General features: G+C 43.5%; 1 protein-coding gene across 3 annotated transcripts in view; it reads right to left on the bottom strand.

Moving 5' to 3' along the window:
• Positions 1-17,843, bottom strand: part of STUM (stum, mechanosensory transduction mediator homolog) — a 51,033-nt gene extending 33,190 nt beyond the window's left edge. For all 3 annotated transcript variants that reach the window (XM_065833625.2, XM_065833626.2, XM_071805942.1), the window contains exon 1: positions 17,601-17,843. In XM_065833625.2, coding sequence (XP_065689697.1) covers positions 17,601-17,787 — 187 coding nt within the window. In that variant the 5' untranslated portion in view covers positions 17,788-17,843. The remainder of the gene's footprint in view (positions 1-17,600) is intronic.
• Between the last annotated feature and the right edge of the window lie 705 nt (positions 17,844-18,548).

Below are 18,548 nucleotides of genomic sequence, written 5' to 3' on the forward strand. Positions count from 1 at the left end.
GGGCTGCAGTTACACCTTGTGGGCTAGGAAGTCCCTAAATCACAGAACACCTTATGAAGAAAGTGCCGGTGTATTTGCTGACACGTTGGCTGGCTGCACAAAGCAGAACCTGCCTGGTGCTGTGGGAAAGTTCAGTTTCATCATTGCTAGCCAAGTGGCAGATCAGACAAGATGAGCATAGTCTGCACCATGCACGGGATCCATGTGAAACATCACATTTCTAGATCTGGGATTAAGGCAATACAAGTCTTTTGGAAAAGAGTTTTCTATTTTCTAGTTAGTGAAGATGAACAGCTGAGCCAAACTGCTCAGCAGGGAGGGAACACGAACACAGTTCTTATCCTTCTCAAACGTCTGGTTCTAAACTATTTATAATCCTTCAATTTTTTTTTTAACATATGCAAATAGCTCTGCATATATTTTTCTACTTATTCTATTTTGAACATACTGTCACTTCTCTTCTAATGTCCTTACTGACCAACAGCAGCCATTCATCTAGTTCTCTTAGCATTTCGTAAGTACTAATGATGCCCCTGTGAATGTGTATGTAATTAGGTATGCTAGCGTTTTCTTCCTTCTGTTGAAGAACATAAGAAGGAAGGCAGAGAAGGTAAAGTATGGACTTTTGTAAACACTTAAGCACCTAATTCCCATTGAAATTCAGGAATTCCAGGCTAAATCATGCTTGAGACCATAGAGAAAGAGTTGTTAGGTTACTCGATCAAATTCTCGTTTTCCTAGTTTAGCTTCACTGCCCTCCAAGGCTTTTGGCTATAGTGAAACTGAAACATACAGATTAGGATTATGAGTGTGAACCAGAAAATGAAGATCCTACAGGATATTAAAGAATGTTTGTCTGAAAAGTCACTTTCCTGTGCTGTCATAGTTTATATTTCCTCCTGTTTAAGCAGTGTCAATGATATGTGTTGGGTTTTTTACAACTTAAGGAGAGTAGAACTGCTCCAATAGTGCTGAACTATCAAGTGCTTATGCTGTGCAACTATTCAACAATCTACAGGCTGAAGAGGACCAGCTGCCAGACAATTAATCTCTTTTTTTAGTATAGGTTATAAACCCATATCAGAATCAACAGAGGGGAACGTTGTCTGTGCCATAGCAGATTTGGTGCAACATCTTACTAAAGCTTTCCTAAACTTAAATTTATCTTACTTTAACCATGGCTTTGCACTGGGGTACTAAAAGATGTTTTCATCTGCCATCTCTTGATGTGAGGTGGTGTATCTCCAGCTAGTGCATCGAACAGATGCTGTTACATCAGCCATTACTGCTTAAGCTGCCACAATCAAGTTTCTGATGGAGTTATCAATGCTCCAGAAGTCAGAAGAGTGAGAAGGTCACATTAATCATCATAACCAGAGATTACTGCCAGGTGTCATCCTAGTTGGCTGGGGTAAAGCAAGGAGAGGCTGTAGCCAGTTCCCAAGATTCATCTGAGCTCATCTGTCAGCCTCATTAATAAATATATCAGCTCTCAATGCTACTGATACGGAGCATGCAAGGATCTCTCTTATATTTTCTGTACCACAGACAGTCCATAAAGAAATTCACATTGTGAGCATCCAGCACATCCTCCAAAGAAGGGATCTAAATATCGCCATGAACAACATGTGCTCAAGGTGTTCCACAGTCAGCAAAGCTAACAAGGCTTTAGACTGTACTAGAAGAGTAATGCTATGGAAGAGGTTATAATGGCTTTGCAGAAATCAGTGACATGCTGTGGTGGGTTGACCTTGGCAGGCTGCCAAATACCCACCCAGCTGCCCTCTCCCTCTCTTCCACAGAACAGAGGGAGAAAATAAGATGAAAAAGCTCGTGGGTTGAGATAAAGACAGCGAGATCGCTTATCAATCACAGTCAAAGGCAAAACAGACCAGACTTGGGGAAAAATTTGTTGCCAATTAAAATAGGTGTGGATAGTGAGAAACAGATAAACCAAAACACCACCTCCTCCCCTTATTTTCACTCTGCCCCCAGCTTCAACTTTACTCTTTATTCCTGATTCCTCTACCTCTGCCCAACTCCGAGCAGTGGGTGGATGGGGGGGTTGTGGTGAGTTCACAGCAGCTCCTCTGTGTCACCCCTTCCTCCTGATGCTTTTCCCCTGGTCTGGTGTTGATCATTCCACAGGTTCTTTAGGATAAATCTGCTCTAGCATGGGATGTCCACAAGCTGCAGTTCCTGTCAGGAGTCAGTATGGGCTATCAATGCACGGGTCTCACAGAGGTGTCCCCACTCCTCTGCAGCCTTCTGCTGCCAAACCCTTGCCACCAACACCCAAAACACATACGCTTTGGAAAAGAGCTAGCAAAGAGCTACAGGGGAGGGCAATAATAGTAATTACAGAAAGTAAAGGTTTTTATGTAGGACTCATAAGAAAGAATAGGAGGTCTAAGCTTCAAAAACATGCAAATTATAAGAGACAGGGTAGATGTATATGCATTAGGAAACAGCATGGAGGTTAGACTTACTTATGAGTTCTTGTGAGGACATGACGGAATCCAGAAAGATGTGTGGGCAACACCTGATGTATTTTGAAACTATTAAAGCAAATGCCTTATTTTGCAAATCAGTTAATGGGTAGCTTTCATCTGACCTAACTTCAGATATCTGCAAGGGAGGTGTCTCAATCTGAGCCAGTTACCCTTTGCAGTCAGGAGGAAAAAAAAAAAGAGATGGAGGCCCCCAGAGGGTGTGATTCACTTAACCTATTTTAGAGAGAGATGAGTCACACAGTGGTAGTGCCTAATTTCTCCCCATAGATTATAATGGCAACCAACTCAGATGCACAGGTAGATGAATCCCATCTAACACATCCAATAAAAGGAACATTTGCCATTAAGCTATTTTTGACTAAATAATACTAATAAAAATTATCTTTGGCATATCAGCCAGATAATCAACTCCTTTAGGAGAAGCTTTTGCTACAGGTAGGTTATTGTAGTCAACTCTCTTCACTACAGATCTTCCTCTGAAACATCTAGTACCGGATACAGTATGAGGTACAACAGAGTAAGGACTTCATTCTGCAGGACTCCTGTGCCCTCAGTGTAGAATATAGCCATGTTTTTGTGGATATAGAGGGAAGACAGGACCTAAACTAAGGTTTATGGTATCTCTGTAATACCAATGCACATATTTTTGAATGTTATTTTTGCAATTCTTCCCTGTTGAGAAAGATGAGTTCTTTGTTCTGATCATTATCGTTCATCAGAATGATCTTGGTCGTTGCCTGAAGGCATTGCAATGGTGATGAAATGCCCCTGCAACAGCAGGAAGACATCTAAATTTGATGTTTCTAGCTCCTTTCATATCGCCTTTCTTTTGGAGGGTAGCTTTTTCCAACATGACAGTGTTTGCATGGCTCACATGAGCCCTGTTGCTAAGAAACAAGTCCCAACTGTGCCTTTAAAACTCTGCCTTTAACCATATAACTCAAGGAAAAATTTTTCTTTTCATTTCACAGTACTGTGTGTTTTTATTATGATTTAATTCTGATTTGACTCTTGCAGTTACATTTCTATCACAACCTTCTGGGACAGGACCCATTCTTTTTCCATTGTCTGTACAGTGTCATGGTCACCTACACAGCTGTATAAATAACATATTTTTAAACAGTACATTTTAAGGTCACATTTTGCACACAATTGTGCTGTAAACAAGAAGAAATACAGTGAGGCCTATGTACTTCAAATATCCATTAATTCTAACTTACAAAGTAAAGTACAAATCAGTGCTCTTTCAGATGGCAACTCCACAGTGCATCTGTGCTTGTTTGGGTTTGGGTTTTTTGCCATGTACTAACTCAAACATGCTGAAGTCCCCCTTGTGTGTAGCTTTCACAGGCATAAAGCAGATCACAGGATCACATGAGGGAGTAACCAGCACACCCGAACTACAAAGTGCCTTGTCCAGCCTACCTATTTATTGCATTTTCATTAATGCATGGTCCAGACAACACCTTGACTCCTGACAAACACGAAGTCCAAGAGTGTTGGGAGATAGTTCACTAGAACCAGTTTCCACTAAAGCACAGCTGCATGATCTGAGGCACTGAATTACAAGAAGTCCATATATATTCTTTTGCCAGTTCTGCCACCAACTTCCCAGACAATCTGCAGCAGGTTATTTCCTCTGACTTCTCCATTCGGACTGCGAACAGTTTAAGTGTGCGACACAGCTCTTCCTTCATATTTCTGTATCACAACAGGACTTGACTGTAGTCTGCACTTCACTGCTCAGCTACCTACTCAGCACTTCTCACACCATTAAACAGTGGTCTTCTTAGGAGAAACTTAAATCACAGGCACTGGAATAAGGTCTCATGTCCTTTAGGTATCACCATGTTTCGGTATTTAAAGGGTGGCTGTAAGGAAGATGGAGACTCCTTTTTTATCAGGAATCCCATGGCAAAAACGAGGGGCAATGAGTACAAGTTGCTCCTGGGGAGATTCCAATCAGACAGAAGAGGGAAATGTTTCACAATGAGAACAATCAGCCACTGGAATAGTCTCCCCAGGGAAGTGGTGGGTTCTCCAACACTGGACACTTTAAAGATTCAGCTGTACAGGGTGGCTGGGCCATCTTGTCCAGTCTATGCATTTTGCCATGAAAGGTTGGACCAGATGTGGTCCCTTCCAACATAGTGTTCTATGATTCTTTTTACAAAATATACTAAAGAACATTTAGTAGTGTATGAAGTATCATAAATATTTAAAAGAAAAACATATTTGTAAGACAGAAAGCAGAATAAGTTTTGTGATGCAACAGCCTCAGATTTTCAGTCTTGGTTGCTGGCTAATTCGGGAAATACAGTTCTCAATGGGTGTCCTACTTGGTATTGCAACTTAGGAAGAGTCTTATCTGGTTTTAAGTGCAATGTGAGAGCTCAATTCTGCAACTCTTATTTACAGAAAGCACTACTTATTCACAGGAACAACCTCATGGGGTCAGCTCCACGTTAGAAGAAACAGCAAAAATGCTGAGCAAAGGGGAGGCAAAATGGTTCTAGAGGCTCAACATCACATTGCTCTGCATGTTGTGGATTCTTGGTTCTGACATGTGGTTTACCTTGAAATGGGAACATGTTGCACCTGTTTTGCACCATTGCAAATGTTTGTTGCTCCAAGCATTGTGACCTGGAATCCCTAGAGCAACTACAAGGGGGACATCCTCTCTGACCAGTTCTGCCTTGGCACACAGAGAGTAAATGAGCACTGAAGTAACATCTGGCGGTTTGAAAGCACCGATGTGAGAGCAGAACATATACACACGTGGGCCAGATTTTAAATTGTATCACGTATACCACATTTTAGCTAATATACAGAAGAAAAATCTTTTATTCCTGTGCCAATAAGACTAAGGGAAGACTGTTACCATTTATTCATCAGAGCTTCAGTAAAAGAAGGATTCACTGTGTCATTACTGAACAAGAGTGGTTCCTGGGAATGAATGTTTGGTCTACATTCTATTCCTGGCTCCACCACAGGTTTCTTCTCTCAGCTGCACAAAGCACAAGGACACAGATCCTACTTTTTAACCAGGTTGCCTCAAATCTACCATCCAAAGTAGGAATACCAAGGCTTAATTCTGACGGAAATGAGAATTTGCATGCTGGCATCCTTATGCATAAGGAGTTACTTGCATCAAGATGGGTTGGTGGCACAGAATGGCTGATGGCTAAACGCAGAGTCCTCTTCCTCCTCTCCAGACCCATGGCTTGGTTGTAGCTCTGTTTTGCACTTGTGCAGCTCCCTACACCTCTGCAGCATGGCTGTAAAAGAACACTCACGTTCCATGGCAGTATATGACATAAGGGGCTAGCTCTCAAGGCACAAAAATGTACAGCTGCCTAATGTAAACAAGATAAAAGATCATCTCAGGGAGTGAGCTTCAAAGGAGTGCCAGGAGAATCGATTTCAATGTTGGTTTTGTGGGATGTGTGGGAGGAGCAGAGGACTGAGTGAAATAAGTACTCAGGTTGTCAATGTATAAAATTACCTTCTAGATTTAAAAGAGAAAACAAGAGAGCATTTCTGTACTCACAATTGCCAGTGATTGTACTTTCTATGCTCTTTTCTCTCTTTTACATGAGACAAGAAACCATCCCACCAGCTCTCTGTAGCCACAATGAAATTTCAGTAGGAGGAAAAAAATCTCGTGATGCTGAGTCTATTTTTTTTCAACTTATTATTTGCTTTCTAAAGCCACTGCTAAGGCTTCTCTGGTATTGAACAGGTTGTTGGGTGCAGTGCTAATGAACAGAGATGTGCAGCAAAAAACATTATCATCCTTGCAATACAGACAGGAAGATTTGGAAACGCTTTCACAATTAAATAGATTGAGAGATAACTTAATGGCCCAATCCAGAGAATCCACACTAACTAAATTGTCCAACTACATAAAAACCAATGTTTCTCTTTCAACGGATTACTCGATAACCAGTCTGGTGCAAATGAGTTTGGAAACAGGTCTGATTTGATGCAATCATTTCACAAAGACAGAAGGAAGGTATGGGGAACCATGCCAATCCCACAGCCAGAAAGGGATTTTCTGGCTACACCTCACAAATGTCTCCATTAGTCTCTATTAGTCTCTCACAGTCCTAAATCCTCTGTGGACCCCTGATGCTAGGACAGCAGCTCTAGAGTGGGCAAGGAGAGTTTTATGTCCTTACACTGTTTTGTGCATGTAGATCCAAGGAGGTCCAGCTGGTCTTCAGATTCTTGGAACCAGTTTTCAGTGGTAAGGAAACATAAAGCTTCCTGACTCCAAAACAGTATTTGCAAGAAGACATGAAAAAAAATCCATTTACAGGGAATCTAAATACCTAAACCTTGATGCAAGAGCTTATTTCATCTTACTATAAAGAACCTAGTCCTGACCAATGTCAGTGAAACAGGTCTGACTATGTGGGACTCTCTACATAGTGATTTCTACAGTGTCAAGTTGCCATCTCCTTTCCCCAGCATGGCATAGCAAATAGAGTGTTGGATATTCACACACAAAAAAATCATGTTTATGGAAATCGAATTGTCATGGCAACAGAAGAGGCCTTGCAGGTATTTTTAAAACAGCAAATAAACAAAATTCATTTATTAAATTTAAAATCCATTATTTTATGAAGGCACTTAAACAGATACAATAAATGGTCTTCTGCCTACATCAGGAAGAAATAATTTAAACCCAAGATCTCACGTCACCATATTGGCATACGGAATAGACTTACGCATATAAAAAAATGTATTTTAAACTTAAAACAATAAAACTGTTTCAGCTGGACAGTGCTATACTAATATGGTCATTTGGCTTATTTTATTTCAGGTAAAACAGTTTCATATAAATCTGATTCATACTTTGCAAAATGACTCAACTTTTTAACAGAGTAAACTTATAACAATTGCTCATTATAATCTAGTTTATTAACCTTTATTAAAATCTCAGTTCTTCAAGGGCTTGTAACACCTAAAAATGTACAAACACTTTTAAAAACAACATTCTTATATGTTTCCATTGAATTTTTTTCCAACACAATCTCAAAATTAATTTGATCATTTAGTCTTTGTGTTCTTCACAAACTTGCTTATGTTATAACTGAAACCAAATGCTTATCCACAAACTCAGAGCATTTCTAAGTTTTGTGTAGATATGCATCAATACTTGTGGCAAACTGAGAGCTCAGCCCAGATAAATGACAAGGTGGTGAGATGCTGGATAATTGGTTTTGATACATTTCATTTAATATTCCCAAAGGCAGCGGCCTTGGTCCCCTGAAAATTCCCTTGTATACGCATTATTACTGAAGTTGAAAATGTGGTACTGATCAAATCACTGCAGTGAATGTCATTATGTTTCCAAGGGTTCCTCTACTGATCGTATTCACTCTTCCCTCTAGCCAGATTTGACCATGATCCACTCTGGGTATATCCTTTATATCCTTTATGTGTGCTCATACTGGGACTTTCAATGTAAGTTAATGTATTACCAATCAACTTTCATCATATATCTCATTTATATTTACTAGTCTGGACATTTCATGATCATATGCTCAAAGACATGAGTGTCCATGGTTTTGCCTAGTCTGGTGGAGTTGTAAATTAGTCAGCAATGTATCTACTTTTTTAAATTTAAAAGCTCAGTATAATATTGCCATCCTCCAATGTTGAAAAATCATGAATCAGGTTCTCCAAAACTGAGATTTAAAAAAAAATGTAATTAGTTCCTTCTCCCCTCTGTCTCCTCCTCCCTCTTTTTCTGAGACAGGATCATATCTTCAAATCCTGCTCCAAAGCCATGAGAGTTACATTTTTCTTCTCCTGAAAGCAGAAATTCTCATCTAATCAAGAGCCTCAGGGGACAAGGTTCTAAGGAAACACCAAATATTGTGACAGTCAGGATTGCACTGCTAGGCCTTTAGAGGGGCTGTCATGTAGTTAAGAGAGAATTTGTAACTCCCTTAGAATAGAAAAACTGAGCTTTGAACTGCCTTTATAACAGGAACTACATTGCTAGATGAAGGAGAAACCAGCTTCTAAGTGGTAACATGGAGAGAAAACAATCTGTGGAAATGAGTGTTTTAAATCAAATATTCGAGTTTTGTCTATTTATTTTTCCCTTGACTGCACACAATGAAACCTAGTAAGTTTATAACATCAGAAATCAACAAGTGAAATATAACTAGGTGGAATGGAACATGATTTTTCTCAGGCTCTTACAATGTTTTCGTTTTGGGGCTCCTAGTTAACACAAATGCTCAAAACGTCTGGGAAGAGGGATTAACTCCTTCACTTAATGAAAAAGCTCCCAGTCTCCAGCAGAAACAGGGAAACCCAGGTTTCACACTCCTGGAATCTCTAAAGCAAGCTTGGTCAACACAAACTTTTCTTTCTCACGTGAGGCTGGTCTGTGTCAACGTCACATCCTGGGTCTGTCCTGCAGTCGGTGATGCCTCAGGTCGCTGTGTGCTGCTGGCTCCAGCTCTCTGAGAAGGAATATTGCTGCCACACCAGCTGCCTCACACCACAACTGCTCCGGCTCACAAACAGCATCCAAAAGGCAAGTGAGCTCTGACTGCCATTGCAAATAAGGTGTTGGACTGTGAACTGGAATAGCTGCAGCAGAGGTGGGCATTCCCTTCTGCTGCCCTTGCTGCTGGAGCAGTGACTTCCAGTAGAAGTCATTTAAGGCACAGATGTTTTTAATTGCCAGTGAGGTTTGCCAGATGCGAGAACCTTTATACTAGTAAAATCCCAAGTACCAGACATAGGTACAACACTCTAAACTGGTTTACCTTCTTCCAGACATGGGCTGGAAGGAATATCTGATGAGGAGCAGCTGAGCACTCTAGTTTGTCTCGTTTGGAGAAACGGAGGCTGAGGGGTGACCTTGTAGCTCTCTACAGCTCCCTGAGGGGGATATATGGAGAGAGAGGTGCTGAGCTCTTCTCCATGGTATCTGTCCTTGTTTCGTCTGGGATAGAGTTCACTTTCTTCCTAGTAGCTCGTATGGTGCTGTGGTTTAGATTTAGAATAAGAATAATGTTGATAACACACTGATGTTTTAGTTGTTACTCAGTAGTTAAGGACTTTTCAGCTTCTCAGGCAGTGACAGGTGCACAAGGAGGTTGGGAGGGGACACAGCCAGGACAGCTGACCCAGACTGACCAGAGGGATATTCCATACCATGGGATGTCATGCTTGGTATATATTTTGGGAGAAGCTGCCTGGGGAAATTGCAGCTTGGGGCCAGGCTGAGCATCGACCACTGGGTGGTGAGCAATGGCATTGTGCATCAGGCGTTTCATATATTACTACTATTAAAATGGATGTCATTGTTATTATTATTTCCCTTTCTGTCCTATTAAACTTTATTTTAACCCATGAGGTTTACTTCCTCCCCCAGTTCTGTCCGCCATCACACAGGGGTGGAGAGGTGGTGACTGAAAGACTGTCTGGTGTTTAGCTGCCCATTGGGTCAAACCACAACAATATTCAGTGACAGGACGTGTGGGAATGGTTCAAAGCTGTGTCAGGGGAGGTTTAGACTGGACATTAGGAAGCATTTCTTTACTAAAAGGGTGGTCAAACACTGGAGCAGGCTTCCTTGAGAGGTGGTCGAGGCCCCAAACCTGTCAGTGTTTAACAGGCATTTGGACAACATCCTTAACAACATGCTTTAACCTTTCGTCAGCTCTGAAGAGGTCAGGGAGTTGGACTGGATGATCATTTTAAGTCCCTTCCAACTGAACTGTTCTATTTTGTTCTGTTTTTATTGACCATCATCTTTGCACAATGCTACAACCGGGTCCACATGCACCCACCGTAGTGCTGCAACTGTGTAACTTTAATGTTGCAAAGTTCTAAAATGAAGACAAGTCCAAAGACAGAAGAAAGAATGTTACATGTCAGATTGAGTTTATATCTCACAGAAAATAAGAAGAAAGCTCTTTCCCTTTTTTTTTCTTTTCCAGGTTACCTCTGAATGAAAGTTTTCATAAAGGAATTGCAAACTCCAGTCCCTTTTACAAACTTACAGACTATTTTAGAATGCCTTTACCATCCAATCACTTGCTTCCCCACAAAATTCAGAATTGCGTACAGATTCTCCAGTTCACCTTTCTGCTTTATGCCAGCTGCTGCCACCTACGGGTGTGTTTGTGTTCAGGGTGTTGGATGCAATGTGATGGGCAAGAGCGAGAGGGACCTGGTTTCTGCTTCCCGCTCCTCCCTTTACAACCCTGATCAGCTCCACAAAATCTTGATGCTCTTTTCATGGCAGAACAGAGAGAAAACGGCAGCAAACTGCTGCAAGGAATGGTGCTTTATCAAAGTTGGTAAATCTCTGATACCCACTAATTCAGAACAGAAGAACAATTCACCTCCATCCTGCAACACAGACTAAAACACTCTCCTCATCCAAGTTACTTCTGCCTTTAAATCCTTTCACTCCTTTTCTCTCTTGCTGTAAGAAGTTCCAGTTCTTTGGCCTTCTCACTAAATCTCTGCAAATGTACTTTTCTCCTTCTGGGCTTGATTCTGTGTTTTTCTCCACGTCACACCCTTCGTCTGGAACAGCTTTCCAGACTCCTTAAAATTCAGTTGGTTTACTTGGCCATTTAACAGCTCTTCTCTCCTGTCTGCTCCCACCTTCACTCTTTATCTTCAAGTACATCTGTCCAAATTGCATTAAATGACAAACGAGAGACTGCAAGACACTGAGCAAACCCTGTCTCCTTGCGTGTTCATTAAGTAATAAATACCTCCACAGAACTGCTTCAATGACAGCATGGATCAAAAAACAATGAACAAAAACATCACTGGCCATTTCTTTTGTCTTCTATTTTGATGGAAACAGAAGGCGTGAAGGAGGGGAGAGAAACTTGTTTGCATTTAAGTTGGTCTGGCACTGACAGCAATGCAAAAGCAGCAGCACTAGGTTAGTGTGCAGCTTGACAGCAAAAATGAACCGAAAAGCCATCGTAAATGCAAGCAGAGCTCCACAGTTGACTTTTACCAACTACAAGTGAAGAGCAAAAACTGACCAAAGGACATAAAGAGTATTAAATATTTGGACTGTGACAGAGACTGTAGTCGAGAACAAGGCGTTGCTGTGCTTTTGCCTTGTATGCCCATAACTGTGTTTGTAAAGCACGGGCCATAGGAGGATGATGAGTAAGAAGGCATGTACATAAGTGACCATTATGGGGAAGGGATCCAGTGTAAGATACAAGAAAGGGAGAAAAAAGAAGAATAAAGTAAGTATTCAGGCAAGTATGGGCTAACAAAATACAGCCACAAAGTGGAAAGCAGCCTTCTTCCTAAAATGCAGCAGGGCATGCCATTGGACACTGGATTAAAACTGATGGGGCCACACCAGATCCCTCAGCAGAGATAAAAACCTTTATTTTATTTATTTATTTATTTATGATCAGAATACATAAACTGCAATTGTCTCAACCAAGGAGCTACAAACCTGACATAATTTGGCATTTATTCTGATCACAAATTAGCTGCAAATCACTTTCAAGTTCTTCAAGCTCATTTGTCATTCTAGATGGTCCAGACACTTCATGTCACAAAAATATTCCTGACTATTCTGTACTGGCAATATCATTGAGTAACTGTTCAATACGATCAGCCAAGTAAGTTATGTAAGACATTTACATTTCTCACTTAAATCTCTGTTGTATTTATGTTTTTAAAGGGAAAAAAATATAAGAAGAGGAGGAAATCAGTGGCCTTCTCCCTGCTGACAAGAACAGGACCTGCAGGAGTAGAAACGAGCAGATTCAGTTGTTCTTGTGCCCAACTTCACTCACCATGAGGAATATCTACAGCACAGCTGGTAGCACTGCTACCAGCAATGGAGCAGTAGCCTGAATGCACACGTTTTATTGCAGGTCTCCTTTCCCACCTTGTGCAAGTCAATGAAGAAATCTCCATCAAGAATTTCTTGATCTTTTCAGCCGAAAATACAAAACCGGAATGAAGTCTACTGACTTCTGTTTGTTTGCTTTGTTTAACTATGCTCTCATGAGCAAATAGCTTGTTTCTGCAGGCTACCAGTGGTCTATACATCAGAGGACAAAAGGCAACATGAGCTAAAGAATTCCAGCAGTAAAGTCCACAAATACAACTTCATACAAGCACTTGAAAAACCTTTGTTTTCCACAAATCAGCTTGTAAATCACCCAGATTAATTGATTTGCATGTCCATGGGAAAAAAATATTAAAAAGGATCATACATGACAAAGCAAGTTTGAGATTTTAACGCACAGATGTTTAAAAACCCTGATTTCTTTTTTGCGATATTTGTCCTACTGTAGATAAGAAAATGAGTTTTTTTCTTCTAAATTCTTTGTTTCAATAATGAAGGCAATGGATGTTTACTTGAGGCATCTATTTACCATTCTAACAAAAAAAAATTGAAACTGGTGTTGATAATTTTATGCAGATCTCATTCCTGTAACTTTCCTGAGTGTTCTATTCTGTGCTTCTATTCAGCTCTTTGGTGAGCTCATTCTGCTGAAGAGAGCCGTGGCTTCTAATGAGAGCCTTCTGTAGATGCTTGGCTTCTCTAAATCAAGCATTAACACCATCTTTACCTAGCTGAAGGTCTAGCCCTTGAACACTATCAAGAATAAAGCAGAATAAGCAGCAGAAGACTCGTGACATGGAGCTGACACACCAAGGAACAGAAGAGCTGTACACTGCAGAAGAAAAAAGTTCAGTGGGCTGGGAATCATCCCTCCTTTCTCTAGCTGCCTGGGAGAGGCTGTCACTCATCACCATCTCCACCGGCTATTTCATGGCACATGGGTGCCTGCTCTCCTACCTTGCTCTAACATAATTTTATGCTACGTGTTTCAATTACTCTCTACCTAAAAATAGTACACACGTATCATTCAGGCTCTGATCCAAAAGTCCACCCCCTTCCTGACAGAAGGGATTAATCTTGGAGAATACCTCATACTTTCAGATAATTCCACTCAGTTCTCATGTTCCCCTCAAGTTCTCTCCCTTCATTTCCCCCCTCCCACACATGTGATGTCAAGGCAAGGAAAAATGGGTAGGAAGGAGGGCAAGATTCCCATGTATCAGCTCAGGGAATGACAAGGAGCCAGATCTTCTCCCACGCTGACTGGCAGCTCCAAGAGAACACAGTCTACCAGCTAAAGGGCATGGCCAGCCCCTTCTCTCGCTTGCCATCTGCAGCACGTACCAGCTGGAGGTGCACACTGCTCAGTCCTGTGGAATGGAAAAAGAGAGGATATACCACCATTTATCTCTGCTGGCGTCATCACCTTCCATCCTCCAGAGCTCATTACCGCATGATTTGGCCCCGAGGTATCAGAGCCTGCTCCAGAAGAAGGTCTAAGCCAAACTGGAGGTCTCAGTGTCTGTGCCACGGGGTGCCTGTGGCAGAGCTGGAATGCTAGCAGCCAGCAGCACGATGGCTTTTGCTACAGTGCTCGCTGAGAACAGCAGCTCCCTCTTCTCCCTTTCATGCTTCCTGCTCCTTTTATGAACCTGCACAAGGGACACTTCATCACAGCCCAGCCCTGCAGCCCTATCGGATGCAGGTGAGGAAGACCGCACTGGACCATGGAAAATTCTGGTCCAGGATGTCTCCACGTGGTTGTGTCTATCACGGTGTGTAACTTCAAGGCTGTTCTGCAAAACAGATTACAAGTAGATGGGCTATTCAAGCATTTTTAGGTTGTAATCAGTCTGAATTTTAAATTTTGGCAAGGCAGAAATTAACATATCCCCTGGGTATGAAAAATTTCCTTTGAGGCTTTTGTAACATAAATGCAAAGAGTAATTAAAACCCAGTTTACAATGCATCTTAAAACCTGCAATTCTGAGTGCCTACATAAAACCCCTGAAAATTAGCCAACTGAAAAAAAAAATAAACTTACTATAAACAAAGAAGAAAGTGTTATTTCTCCTGTCCAAATAGAGTACTACTGCAAAACATAAATAGTATAAAGGAAAAATAAACTAAATTTTTTAAATTCTCAGGTCTCATCCTCATAGATGACTTTCATAACACAGGAAAGATAATCTAACTGAAAAATGTACAGGCTTTCAGATGCTGGGAAACTGCCTGAGTATTTGGCAGCCTGCACCAGAGTGCAAGTCCTATTTGGATACCACTGGTTTGAAGTACTGGGCATTAGTGAACACCTCAAATGCACTGGTCTCCAAACAGCAGAACACTCGTTGTATTTGTTGTTGCCCATTTTCTTGTCTATTCTGGTGGCTTCTGAACCTTCATTGCAATTGCACTGCAGAGTCTGCACAAGAATGACAACTATGTGCAAAACAGATGAGGAATGAATTCAGGGACTGAAAAATAGAAAACTTCCATTACCACCTAAACACAGTCACACTCTCCACCTAAGCAAGGAAAATATACAGCAAGCCTGTGAAACACCATTTTAACATGTCATAAATCCGGAGTACAGAAACTGATGGGAATGTTGCCATTTGCTTCACTGGGAACAGGCTCACATCCTAGATGTGAACACTTCACACTACAGCAAATATTATTTATTTTACAAGTGTTGCTCAGTTCAGCAAGATGGCTGAAGTGCGACAATGACAAAGGATCTCTTTTTACCCTGACTATTCCTGCCAGGATATTTGTGTTCCATGCTGTTTCCCCTTGTGTGTGGGCTATGGGATATACAACAGGATGTGTCTGAGATTGTAAATATCTACATTCTAGTCAAGTATATCATCTCAGAGTAAATTTTCTATCAAAATGCATATGATATTAGCAGCTTCATTAAGAGAACAGTTCACTTAGGTATGGACAAAGTACTATGCTTTGCATTCAGAGTTTAGGACACATCTTCAAAATAATGCTTTTTGCCAGTCTGTGAGAATGCCACATGGAAGGATTTATTTTAATTTCTGGTTTCCTTGTTTTGATACTTTTGCAACAGAAGATCAGGAGGAACAGTGGTATAGACAGGCAGAAAGTACCACTGAAATCAGTGCACAAAATGGAATATCTTTTTTTTTTATCTTCACCTGTTTAAAAAAAAAAAAAAAAGCAAAGCCCTGGTTCAGCCAGTCGATGCTAATGCAACCAATATGGCTGCAAAGTCCAGATTCATCTCCCAGGCTTTCAAGCCAGAAGGAACTGGGAGCCCTATACACCTGCCTTTCGAAAGGAAGCAATACCTGCTGCCATTCTTTGCTGACGCCTCCCACGTGAGCAACCCCGCAGCAGCAAGCAGCCAGAGAGCTCCAGACAGATAACCACACCTCTAAACCAGGCCTGGCATGAGGCTGGCTTATGGGGATCCACCTTCTGAGGATGAAGGAAGAACACTGAGGGTTTTCTAGTGTACTGTGAAAAGCAGCACAGTATGAAGAATAAGATCATTCCAATGAGGTAAAGGGTACAGTGAGTCAGGTTTTTTTTCTTGGATGTCTACAGTGAAGATGTAGTGTCTTCAATGCCAACAGAAAACTACATTCACTTTGAAAGCTCTGGCTTTGAACAGCTCTCTCTGAAGACAGTGGGAAATAAAGTGCTAAATAACAACAACCTAAAACACCATCAAAGCACTCAATTGGAGAGTTTGTGTTTGATTCATCACTCCAGGTTGTTCGGGTGGCTGCACACAAGGGCTGTGAAAACAACACACCTGAGCACAAAGCATTATGGCTGGAAGCGCACACAGCAATGCTGTTCTTCTCACAGGAAAATTCCGAGGTATTTCAAAAGGTGGAAGTTTTCCCCTGGAATCCACATTCAGAGCAAACACACTGAATACTGATGGCTTCTACACGTTGCACATAGTATACCACTCAGACTTAGGTCATACTTTAATCAGAACTTTAAGAATTTCAGATTCATTTAAAAATTAAGCCACCTGAAATACATGAAGCAGGTAAGGGCAGGGCAGTAGCTCTTTAAAAGCAGGGCAAGCTGCAGTGACCATAGTAGCAGAAATAGTAGTAACGAATAAACCATGAGAGACTCAAGGTATGGACTGATGGGTTGTGTTTCCTTTGGGATTTTTAAAATGTGACTGTTTCGCTTGCAGATAGAATACTTGTATTTAGCTTTGTGTTCCAGGTGCCTTTGTAGTGGTTAAGCTCTAGCCCAGGTTGTAGTAATTGAGTATTTCCTAATTAAAAAGAAGGAAAGGGAAACTTTGAAGGGATTGTAGCCACAGTTTCGGAATGTGTTACCCGAGTTACTCACTAGGGACTTCACATTGAGAAACTGTGAATCCCCAGTTCTTCCAGACATCGGTTCCTTAGAGTAATGGTACAGGACCGACATTTTTAAGGGGTCTCCTTAGGAAGCTTGAGATGAGGGGCTCTGAAAGCTCGCCTTTGCTGGTGGGTGATGTGGGCACTCTGCCTCTTGGTCCTCTAACTAAAATTACAGTTCGCAAGAGCCCTAACAGCTGAAGCCTTTCCCGTGAGCCACAGGATTCCCGGCGTCTGGCCGTGCCCCGCCTGAAGGCTCGGAAAGCGCGGGGATGCTCAGCCCCCCAAGCCGGAGACCGGCCTCTGCCTGGCTGAGTCACACGGCGAAGCCCCGCCGGGTACGCGGGGGGGACGGGCGGGCTCCCCTCGTCCTGGGCACCACTCACCGGCCACGAGAAACGTGCCACCCCAAGGGGCGCGACAGCCCTTTCGCGCTGCGCGGACACTGCCCCGAGGGACGGGCGACCGCGGGCAAATGGCTCTGCGCGGGGCCGCTCTTCTAGGGACCACGCGACAGAGGAGCCGCTCCAGCCGCCGCGGGCGGCGACCGCTTCCCGCTCCCGCCGCAAAACTTTCCGCCGGAGCGCAGCGGCGGGCTCCCTCCCTCCCTCCCTCCTTCCTTCCCGCCTCCCTTCCCCCGGTGCCGTCGGGGAAAGTTGCCGCCGCGGCGGGGACCGGCTCCCCACAGAGATGGGCGCCGGCCCCGGTAAAGTAGCGGCAGGTGTGAGGAGCGCGCCCCGCCGCCGGCAGACGCTCGCCCCGCAGCCCCGCGCCCTGGAACCCCCCGTCCCGGCTGCACGGCGGCGGCCGCCCTCCCGCCGCGCCCGAGGCTGTGGAGCTCCTTACCCAGCCCCGGCACGAAGGTGTTGAGGAAGAGGCAGATGACAGCCACGGGGAACGGCATGTAGGGGATGGCGGCGCGCAGGGGGCCCTTCTTCTCCCGGACCTGCACCACCACCCCGCTGGAGGGGGCAGCGCCCCGGCTGGGCTCCGCGGCCGCCGCGCTCTCGCCGTCTTTGGGGAAGGGCTCCATGGCCGGCGCGGCCGAGGCTGCCGGTGCCCCGGCGGGCTCCCAGCTGCCGCCGCGCGGCCCCGCCTGCGCGCGCTCGCGCACCCCCCCCTCCCCGGACCCCTCCCCTCGCGGGCCCCCGCCGCCGTTCCCGCCCAAATCAGCAACCAACGTGGCCAACCGGCCCGGAACCGGCGGGACGACGGCGCTGAGCGGCGGGCACAGCGCGCCGGGCTGCCCGCCCCAGCCGCTCTGAGGGGTCACCCCGCCCCAGGCTGCTGCTGCCCCTGACCCGCCTGGCAAGAGAGTAGCTGCTCGGCTTGATCTTTGGGAAGGGGAAAAGCCGTTTCCATATGAGAGAGCGAGAAGTGATGAAAAAATAATGCCGCTTTAAAAATAGCTGCGCTCTGAAGGTGTAAGAAAAGGCGTAAATTAAACCCACACTCATTTATTGTTTGAAAATCCCTGCTGTAAGCAGGGAAGAGGAGGGGGAAAGGAGAAGAGCCACGAGAATTCGGAGGAGAAAAGAAAAATACGTGCTTGAAAAGCTAATTGCAGTTTGGGACAGTGTGAACAATGTATCTTAATTCACTTTAGTACCTCATTAATGTTTATAAATATGTAAAGGGTGAGTGTCACGAGGATGGAGCCAGGCTCTTCTCAGTGACAACCAATGATAGGACAAGTGGTAATGAGTACAAACTGGAACACAGGAGGTTCCACTTAAATATGAGAAGAAACTTCTTCATGGTGAGGTTGATGGAGCACTGGAACAGGCTGCCCAG

This window comes from Patagioenas fasciata, chromosome 3 (genome assembly GCF_037038585.1).
Source record: "Patagioenas fasciata isolate bPatFas1 chromosome 3, bPatFas1.hap1, whole genome shotgun sequence".
Lineage (NCBI taxonomy): Eukaryota > Metazoa > Chordata > Aves > Columbiformes > Columbidae > Patagioenas > Patagioenas fasciata.